The sequence below is a fragment of the Piliocolobus tephrosceles genome, chromosome 4, assembly GCF_002776525.5.
Source record: "Piliocolobus tephrosceles isolate RC106 chromosome 4, ASM277652v3, whole genome shotgun sequence".
NCBI classification, from domain to species: domain Eukaryota; kingdom Metazoa; phylum Chordata; class Mammalia; order Primates; family Cercopithecidae; genus Piliocolobus; species Piliocolobus tephrosceles.
The window spans coordinates 63,981,755-63,992,697 of record NC_045437.1 but is presented as its reverse complement, the minus strand read 5'-3'; the positions used below and the strand labels follow the sequence as shown (position 1 = coordinate 63,992,697).

The window sequence follows — 10,943 nt, the reverse complement described above, 5'->3', positions numbered from 1 at the left end:
TTGTGACACAGCTAATAATCTAAGCATCTACTTTATGAAACTAGAAAAAAGAAAAGAAAACAAAACTAAAAGCAGGAAGGAGAAAGTAAATAAAAATCAAAGCAAAAATAAATGAAACTGAACACAAAAAAATAGATAAAAATCAATGACATCAAAAGAAACCCTGGAAACTAATCAAAAGGTTAATAAAATTGATGTTTCTAGCCAGATCAGTCAAGAAAAAAAGACATAAGACACAAATTATCAATAGTAAGAATGTAAGAGGGGCTATCTCTGCAGTTCCTACAAACAATACAAAGATAGTATAATGACATGACAAACTTGATGCCAATAAATTTGGCAGCTTACATGAAATGGACAAATCCCTTAAAAGACAAACAACCAAAGCTCATAGAGAAAACACAGATAACCTGAATAGTTCTACTGCTCGCCCCTGCAGGGAATGAGATCTCCACAGCCCATACACCTTACGAGTCCAGTATTGATGTTGGTGATTTCATCATTCATCAAAGTCATTTCTGGACCATGCTTCCTCTACCCCTCTTACAAAAATGCTTGTACACCTGAGCTCAAATCAACAATATCACCTTCTACCAACTATTTCTCAACTGTCTATCTCTTCAGTCACTTTTCCCCCCTTCATTAAGACTTTACACCCATATCAGTCCTCCTCAACACCTCAAAGCTTGCCATTTAACAGCTTGATCTTTCTCTTCTTTGACCTCATTATCATCAAGCAAGTTCTCTTCCATTCTCATCATCTGTTTAATGTAAATCTTCCCTGTCAGACTAAGGTCCATGAAGATGGGGACCAGAGATGTCTGGTTCACTGCTAACCCCCAAGCAAATAGCATAGTATATACTCTAGCTAAGTAAGATCTTTTTTCATCCCCACTAAATACAAAAAATTGAAGCTACTGGCTGGGCACTGTGGCTCATGCCTATAATTTCCGCACTTTGGAAGCCCAAGGTAGGTGGATCACCTAAGGTCAGGAGTTTGAGAACAGCCTGGAAAACATGGTAAAACCCCATCTCTACTAAAAATACAAAAATTAGCAAGGCATGGTGGCGCGTGCCTGTAGTCCCAGCTACTCAGGAGGCTGAGGCAGGACAATCACTTGAACCCGGGAGGCGGAGGCTGCAGTGAGCCGAGATGGTGCCACTACACTCCAGCCTGGGTGACAGAGCAAGACTCCGTCTCAAAAAAAAAAAAATTGAAGCTACTAGCAGGCCCACGTTGCTTATAAGAAAACCAACAAAGACAATGAACTATCTGGAAATCATATGTAAAAAAATCAAACAAAGATGTTTTACCCAAGAAAGTATTTGTACTTTGAACAATTAAAGGAAAGTAAACTTAATATAAAAAGGCTGACAATTTTGAAACTTGAGATGAGGAGTTGGCTCTGCTACTAATTAGTGGCTTTACTTAGTGTTCTTAGTCCTCTATTTTTACCTCATCTATAAATTTAAAAAGTTGGATCTTCTGAATTCTAAACATTCTATTTCATTCATGTCGAATGGTGCCCCAGCATGCAGAAAGGAGCCCAAAAAGGGTGTTATAAGATGGCAACCTGATGAGCTAGAGCTGTCACAATCTGAACCAAGTTACTTTATTAAAAAAAAAAAAAAAATCTAAAAAATAATAATAATCTAAGAATACTAAGATCTAGCAGAGCTTCATAAATAATGGTGGGACTAGATCAGGGTTCAGCAAACTATGAACCCTGGGGCAGTTGCTGTTTTTGTAAAGTTTATTGGAACATAGCCACATTATTCATTTAAGTATTGTCTATGGCTGCTTTCTTGCTATTAACAAGCAGAGTTGCATAGTTGTGAAAGAGACTATATGGCCCACAGAGCCTAAAATATTTACTATTGGCTGGGTGTGGTGGCTCATGCCTGCAACCCCAGCACTTTGGGAGGCCAAGGTGGAAGGATCACTTGAGCCCAGGAGTTTGACACTAGCCTGGGCAACATAGTGAGACCTAGTTTCTACAAAATAATAATATAAAAATGTAAAAAAACAAATAAAATTATATATATATATATATATATATATATTTGCTATCTGGCATCTTAAGAAAAAGTGTGCTGACTCTAAACGATCTATAAGGTTCATTTAACATTCTTATGTGCCGGCGATGAAAGAAAGAACTGCAGTAAAATACTCTCAAATGGAAGACAGCAATAAAAAAGAAATAAGGCGGAGGGCGGAGCAAGATGGCCAAATAGGAACAGCTCCAGCCTCCAACTCCCGGTGCGAGCGACACAGAAGACCGGTGATTTCTGCATTTTCAACGGAGGTACTGGGGTCACCTCACTGGGGAGTGCCAGACAATCGGTGCTGGTCAGCTGCTGCAGCCCGACCAGCGAGAGCTGAAGCAGGGCGAGGCATTGCCTCACCTGGGAAACGCAAGGGGGAAGGGAATCCCTTTTCCTAGCCAGGCGAACTGAGACACACAACACCTGGAAAATCGGGTAATTCCCACCCCAATACTGCACTTTAAGGAAACGGGCACACCAGGAGGCTATACCCACACCTGGCCGGGAGGGTCCCACACCCACGGAGCCTCCCTCATTGCTAGCACAGCAGTCTGCGATCTAACCACAAGGCAGCAGCGAGGCTGGGGGAGGGGTGCCCACCATTGCTGAGGCTTAAGTAGGTAAACAAAGCCACTGGGAAGCTCGAACTGGGTGGAGCTCACAGCAGCTCAAGGAAACCTGCCTGTCTCTGTAGACTCCACCTCTGGGGACAGGGCACAGCTAAAAAAACAACAGGGGAAGCAGCAGAGGCCTGTGCAGACCCGAACGACTCTGTCTGACGGCTTTGAAGACAGCAGTGGATCTCCCAACACGGAGGTTGAGATCTCAGAACGGACAGACTGCCTGCTCAAGTGGGTCCCTGACCTCTGAGTAGCCTAACTGGGAGACATCCCCCACTAGGGACAGTCTGACACCCCACACCTCGCAGGGTGGAGTACACCCCTGAGAGGAAGCTTCCAAAGTAAGAATCAGACAGGTACACTCGCTGTTCAGCAATATTGTATCTTCTGCAACCTCTGCTGCTGATACCCAGGCAAACAGGGTCTGAAGTGGACCTCAAGCAATCTCCAACAGCTGAGAGTCCTGACTATTAGACCTACAGCTGAGAGTCCTGACTATTAGAAGGAAAACTATCAAACAGGAAGAACACCTATACCAAAACCCCATCAGTACGTCACCATCATCAAAGACCAGAAGCAGATAAAACCACAAAGATGGGGAAGAAGCAGGGCAGAAAAGCTGGAAATTCAAAAAATAAGAGCGCATCTCCCCCTGCAAAGGAGTACGGCTCATCGCCAGCAACGGATCAAAGCTGGTCAGACAATGACTTTGACGAGATGAGAGAAGAAGGCTTCAGTCCATCAAACTTCTCAGAGCTAAAGGAGGAATTACGTACCCAGCGCAAAGAAACTAAAAATCTTGAAAAAAGAGTGGCAGAATTGATAGCTAGAATAATTAATGCAGAGAAGGTCATAAATGAAATGACAGAGATGAAAACCATGACACGAGAAACACGTGACAAATGCACAAGCTTCAGTAACCGACTTGATCAACTGGAAGAAAGAGTATCAGCGATTGAGGATCAAATGAATGAAATGAAGCGAGAAGAGAAACCAAAAGAAAAAAGAAGAAAAAGAAATGAACAAAGCCTGCAAGAAGTATGGGATTATGTCAAAAGACCAAATCTATGTCTGATTGGGGTGCCTGAAAGTGAGGGGGAAAATGGAACCAAGTTGGAAAACACTCTTCAGGATATCATCCAGGAGAACTTCCCCAACCTAGTAGGGCAGGCCAACATTCAAATTCAGGAAATACAGAGAACGCCACAAAGATACTCCTCCAGAAGAGCAACTCCAAGACACATAATTGCCAGATTCACCAAAGTTGAAATGAAGGAAAAAATCTTAAGGGCAGCCAGAGAGAAAGGTCGGGTTACCCACAAAGGGAAGCCCATCAGACTGACAGCAGACCTCTCAGCAGAAACTCTACAAGCCAGAAGAGAGTGGGGGCCAATATTCAACATTCTTAAAGAAAAGAATTTTAAACCCAGAATTTCATATCCAGCCAAATTAAGTTTCATCAGTGAAGGAGAAATAAAATCCTTTACAGATAAGCAAATGCTTAGAGATTTTGTCACTACCAGGCCTGCCTTACAAGAGACCCTGAAGGAAGCCCTAAACATGGAAAGGAAAAACCAGTACCAGCCATTGCAAAAACATGCCAAAATGTAAAGACCATCGAGGCTAGGAAGAAAACTGCATCAACTAACGAGCAAAATAACCAGTTAATAACATAATGGCAGGATCAAGTTCACACATAACAATATTAACCTTAAATGTTAATGGACTAAATGCTCCAATTAAAAGACACAGACTGGCAAACTGGATAAAGAGTCAAGACCCATCAGTCTGCTGTATTCAGGAGACCCATCTCACATGCAGAGACATACATAGGCTCAAAATAAAGGGATTGAGGAAGATCTACCAAGCAAATGGAGAACAAAAAAAAGCAGGGGTTGCAATCCTAGTCTCTGATAAAATAGACTTTAAACCATCAAAGATCAAAAGAGACAAAGAAGGCCATTACATAATGGTAAAGGGATCAATTCAACAGGAAGAGCTAACTATCCTAAATATATATGCACCCAATACAGGAGCACCCAAATTCATAAAGCAAGTCCTCAGAGACTTACAAAGAGACTTAGACTCCCATACAATAATAATGGGAGACTTCAACACTCCACTGTCAACATTAGACAGATCAACGAGACAGAAAGTTAACAAGGATATCCAGGAATTGAACTCATCTCTACACCAAGCGGACCTAATAGACATCTATAGAACTCTCCACCCCAAATCAACAGAATATACATTCTTCTCAGCACCACATCGCACTTATTCCAAAATTGACCACATAATTGGAAGTAAAGCACTCCTTAGCAAATGTAAAAGAACAGAAATTATAACAAACTGTCTCTCAGACCACAGTGCAATCAAACTAGAACTCAGGACTAAGAAACTCAATCAAAACCGCTCAACTACATGGAAACTGAACAACCTGCTCCTGAATGACTACTGGGTACATAATGAAATGAAGGCAGAAATAAAGATGTTCTTTGAAACCAATGAGAACAAAGATACAACATACCAGAATCTCTGGGACACATTTAAAGTAGTGTGTAGAGGGAAATTTATAGCACTAAATGCCCACAAGAGAAAGCTGGAAAGATCTAAAATTGACACTCTAACATCACAATTAAAAGAACTGGGCAAGCAAGAGCAAACACATTCAAAAGCTAGCAGAAGGCAAGGAATAACTAAGATCAGAGCAGAACTGAAGGAGATAGAGACACAAAAATCCCTCCAAAAAAATCAATGAATCCAGGAGTTGGTTTTTTGAAAAGATCAACAAAATTGACAGACCGCTAGCAAGACTAATAAAGAAGAAAAGAGAGAAGAATCAAATAGACGCAATTAAAAATGATAAAGGGGATATCACCACCGACCCCACAGAAATACAAACTACCATCAGAGAATACTATAAACACCTCTACGCACATCAACTAGAAAATCTAGAAGAAATGGATAATTTCCTGGACACTTACACTCTTCCAAGACTAAACCAGGAAGAAGTTGAATCCCTGAATAGACCAATAGCAGGCTCTCAAATTGAGGCAATAATTAATAGCCTACCAACCAAAAAAAGTCCAGGACCAGATGGATTCACAGCTGAATTCTACCAGAGGTACAAAGAGGAGCTGGTACCATTCCTTCTGAAACTATTCCAATCAATTGAAAAAGAGGGAATCCTCCCTAACTCATTTTATGAGGCCAACATCATCCTGATACCAAAGCCTGGCAGAGACACAACAAAAAAAGAGAATTTTAGACCAATATCCCTGATGAACATCGATGCAAAAATCCTCAATAAAATACTGGCAAAACGGATTCAGCAGCACATCAAAAAGCTTATCCACCATGATCAAGTGGGCTTCATCCCTGGGATGCAAGGCTGGTTCAACATTCGCAAATCAATAAACGTAATCCAGCATATCAACAGAACCAAAGACAAGAACCACATGATTATCTCAATAGATGCAGAAAAGGCTTTTGACAAAATTCAACAGCCCTTCATGCTAAAAACTCTCAATAAATTCGGTATTAATGGAACGTACCTCAAAATAATAAGAGCTATTTATGACAAACCCACAGCCAATATCATACTGAATGGGCAAAAACTGGAAAAATTCCCTTTGAAAACTGGCACAAGACAGGGATGCCCTCTCTCACCACTCCTATTCAACATAGTGTTGGAAGTTCTGGCTAGGGCAATCAGGCAAGAGAAAGAAATAAAGGGTATCCAGTTAGGAAAAGAAGAAGTCAAATTGTCCCTGTTTGCAGATGACATGATTGTATATTTAGAAAACCCCATCGTCTCAGCCCAAAATCTCCTTAAGCTGATAAGCAACTTCAGCAAAGTCTCAGGATACAAAATTAATGTGCAAAAATCACAAGCATTCTTATACACCAGTAACAGACAAGCAGAGAGCCAAATCATGAATGAACTTCCATTCACAATTGCTTCAAAGAGAATAAAATACCTAGGAATCCAACTTACAAGGGATGTAAAGGACCTCTTCAAGGAGAACTACAAACCACTGCTCAGTGAAATAAAAGAGGACACAAACAAATGGAAGAACATACCATGCTCATGGATAGGAAGAATCAATATCATGAAAATGGCCATACTGCCCAAAGTTATTTATAGATTCAATGCCATCCCCATCAAGCTACCAATGAGTTTCTTCACAGAATTGGAAAAAACGGCTTTAAAGTTCATATGGAACCAAAAAAGAGCCCGCATTGCCAAGATAATCCTAAGCCAAAAGAACAAAGCTGGAGGCATCACGCTACCTGACTTCAAACTATACTACAAGGCTACAGTAACCAAAACAGCATGGTACTGGTACCAAAAAAGAGATATAGACCAATGGAACAGAACAGAGTCCTCAGAAATAATACCACACATCTACAGCCATCTGATCTTTGACAAACCTGAGAGAAACAAGAAATGGGGAAAGGATTCCCTATTTAATAAATGGTGCTGGGAAAATTGGCTAGCCATAAATAGAAAGCTGAAACTGGATCCTTTCCTTACTCCTTATACGAAAATTAATTCAAGATGGATTAGAGACTTAAATGTTAGACCTAATACCATAAAAACCCTAGAAGAAAACCTAGGTGGTACCATTCAGGACATAGGCATGGGCAAGGACTTCATGTCTAAAACACCAAAAGCAACGGCAACAAAAGCCAAAATTGACAAATGGGATATGATTAAACTAAAGAGCTTCTGCACAGCAAAAGAAACTAGCATCAGAGTGAACAGGCAACCTACAGAATGGGAGAAAATTTTTGCAATCTACTCATCTGACAAAGGGCTAATATCCAGAATCTACAAAGAACTCAAACAAATTTACAAGAAAAAAACAAACAACCCCATCAAAAAGTGGGCAAAGGATATGAACAGACATTTCTCAAAAGAAGACATTCATACAGCCAATAGACACATGAAAAAATGCTCATCATCACTGGCCATCAGAGAAATGCAAATCAAAACCACAATGAGATACCATCTCACACCAGTTAGAATGGCAATCATTAAAAAGTCAGGAAACAACAGGTGCTGGAGAGGATGTAGAGAAATAGGAACACTTTTACACTGTTGGTGGGATTGTAAACTAGTTCAACCATTATGGAAAACAGTATGGTGATTCCTCAAGGATCTAGATCTAGATGTACCGTATGACCCAGCCATCCCACTACTGGGTATATACCCAAAGGATTATAAATCATGCTGCTATAAAGACACATGCACATGTATGTTTATTGCAGCACTATTTACAATAGCAAAGTCTTGGAATCAACCCAAATGTCCATCTGTGACAGACTGGATTAAGAAAATGTGGCACATATACACCATGGAATATTATGCAGCCATAAAAAAGGATGAGTTTGCGTCCTTTGTAGGGACATGGATGCAGCTGGAAACCATCATTCTTAGCAAACTATCACAAGAACAGAAAACCAAACACCGCATGTTCTCACTCATAGGTGGGAACTGAACGATGAGATCACTTGGACTCGGGAAGGGGAACATCACACATCGGGGCCTATCGTGGGTAGGGGGAAGGGGGGAGGGATTGCATTGGGAGTTATACCTGATATAAATGACGAATTGATGGGTGCTGACAAGTTGATGGGTGCAGCACACCAACATGGCACAAGTATACACATGTAACACACCTGCACGTTATGCACATGTACCCTAGAACTTAAAGTATAACAATAAAAAAAAAAAAAGGAATAAGGCATGAAGAGAGAGAACAATTCAAACAAGATCAAAATTCACCTCCCGGTGATAACACTAACTTCTCTTTTTAAGCCAGTGCATGGCTTATCTTTCAGTCACTGAAACCTTCTATTCCAAGAATATACAAGATTAAACAAGCATTAGCGATTTAACACTCACCTGCCTTCCTCAACTTTTTCTGCATTCCCTCGACATATGTAGTTTTCAATGTAACCGTCGCTGCAGTTGATTTTTGACCAATCTGGATCACAAACATCCAAGAAGTGAGGCCGCAATCTGCCTATTGAATACTTGGCAATGTCAGTCAGGGACTGACTAGCAGCTGCACCAAATAAAAAGGTTCCAATGGCTTTGTAAATAGTGGCTATGTAGTTATTCCTGATAAAGGAATTTGAGTGCAAAAGGTTACAGTAAACAGACAGGGTTTCTCCAAGAATCATCTGAAAAAGAAACAGAAAAATAACATGTTAAAGTAGCAAGCAGGCACTTTAAACAAAATGAAACATAGTGGGGAAGAAGGAAATGGTAAATCACAAAAAGATCTTTGTTTTAAAAACTGTCCCAGCCCCTTTTTTCTTTACAATGGAGAGTCAACTTCAGATATCCAATTCTAAAGCACAAAAAAGGTGTTGTATCAATGGTGAACATTACTTACAAGGCCATGGTTGGGCCAAAAACATATCATTGCTTACCTAAAATAACAAGATCGTATTTTTTTTCTTGTATTCAAATAAACAGAGCTTTAAAAAGTAGACAGAGATATATCCTGGACCGGCTGGGCGTGGTGGCTCATGCCTGTAATCCCAGCACTTTGGGAGCCCAAGGCAGGTGGATCACCCGAAGTCAGGAGTTCGAGGCCAGCCTGGCCAACATGGTAAACCCTGTCTCTACAAAAATTACAAAAAAACATCCAGGCATGGAAGAAGGTGCCTGTAATCCCAGCTACTTGGGAGGCTAAGGCAAGAGAATCGCTTGAACCTGGGAGGCGGAGCTTGCAGCGAGCCGAGATTGTGCCATTGCACTCCAGCTTGGGCAACAAGAGCAAGACTCCATCTCGATAAATACATACATACATACATACATACATACATACATACATACATACATACATAACTTCCCCAATCAGAAACTCCTGTGTATAAGTACTTTTATCTGACAGTCTTCATTTTTCTCAAATATTCCTTTGAATCAAAGACATCCATCATATTAAAAAGGGTAAAATCATTTCAGGGAGGATTGCTAGAGGATACAGAGGGCAGGGATTTAGCTAACAGGATATACCAGTCCTGCCTTCCAGGTGACCTCTGCTGGAGGCCCAAGGGGTGGGACGGGACTCTTCCTCACTAATTTAAAAGTATAAAAAGGTTTCTGATGCTTTACAAGTTAACAAACCAGTATCCTGAGAATTCAAAGAATACCGAATGGCAACATTATAAATAGTAACATTTGCTATTTAAAAAGACAGTAAGGCTCTAGATACCTGAGACCAAAATAAACAGCTAAGGCCAGGCACTGTGGCTCAACTCCTGTAATCCCAGCACTTTGGGAGGCAGAGGCGGGTGAATCATTTGAGGTCAGGAGTTCCAGACCAGCCTGGCCAATATGGTGAAACCCCGTATCTACTAAAAATACCAAAAATTAGCCAGGAGTGGTGGCAGGCGCCTATAATCCCCAGCTACTTGGGAGACTGAGGCGGGAGAATCGCTTGAACCCGGGAGGTGGAGGCTGCAGTGAGCCGCGATGGCGCCACTGCACTCCAGCCTCGGCGCAACACAGCAAGACTCCATCTCAAAAAAATAATAATTAAAAACAACAACAACAACAACAAAAAAAAAAAACCACTTAAACACAGAATAGTCTGAACAGTGTGTTTGCCAATCTGTGTGGAGAGAATATAAGTAGCAAAGCTTGACTTGAAATACATTACTAGTTTCTCTGCTTCACCTTAAATTTATATAAACAATTTTACAAAGCATTCAAACATTTCCATTTAATGAGGATCAACCGTCTTCAGGGTAAGTCTTACCATAAGTAAAATAAATGGTTGCTTTCTGAAAGGGATTTCAAGAATCTGATACCTAAAATCCTTTCCTTATTCTGGCTCAATGACTCCTAGAGTTCCATAATTAGAATGTTATAACTTTGACAATGAGACTCTGAACTCTACAAGGTAAGGAGGATTTCTTAATTGCTGAACAGAAACCTCCTATCACCAGAGTGACCTAAACAAAGTAGGTAGTCAATAAATTTTAGTGGCAGGTACTGCCTTGGGTAAACAGCAAATGCCCTTAGTTTACACATTAAGCCCCATTAAAATACAATTCTAATTATAGTCCTTAATGTGAATGAATTAATCAGATTCTTTTCTGAGAACAGGTCACAGGAGAGGAAAACTATACGTACTTCCAGGAATGCCATTCCTTTACAATTTTGCTTAGGGTTATCTCTGACTGCCAACAGAAGAGCCCTTTCCATTTCAGTATACATTGCCTCCTTAGGCCAGGAAGGGGTCCCAGTATTTCCTC

The 10,943-nt window shown here is 40.7% G+C and overlaps 1 protein-coding gene across 2 annotated transcripts in view; it reads right to left on the bottom strand.

Moving 5' to 3' along the window:
- Positions 1-10,943, bottom strand: part of PLPP1 (phospholipid phosphatase 1) — a 114,111-nt gene that overhangs the window by 36,476 nt on the left and 66,692 nt on the right. For both annotated transcript variants that reach the window (XM_023210532.1, XM_023210533.2), the window contains exon 3: positions 8,578-8,858. In XM_023210532.1, coding sequence (XP_023066300.1) covers positions 8,578-8,858 — 281 coding nt within the window. The remainder of the gene's footprint in view (positions 1-8,577; positions 8,859-10,943) is intronic.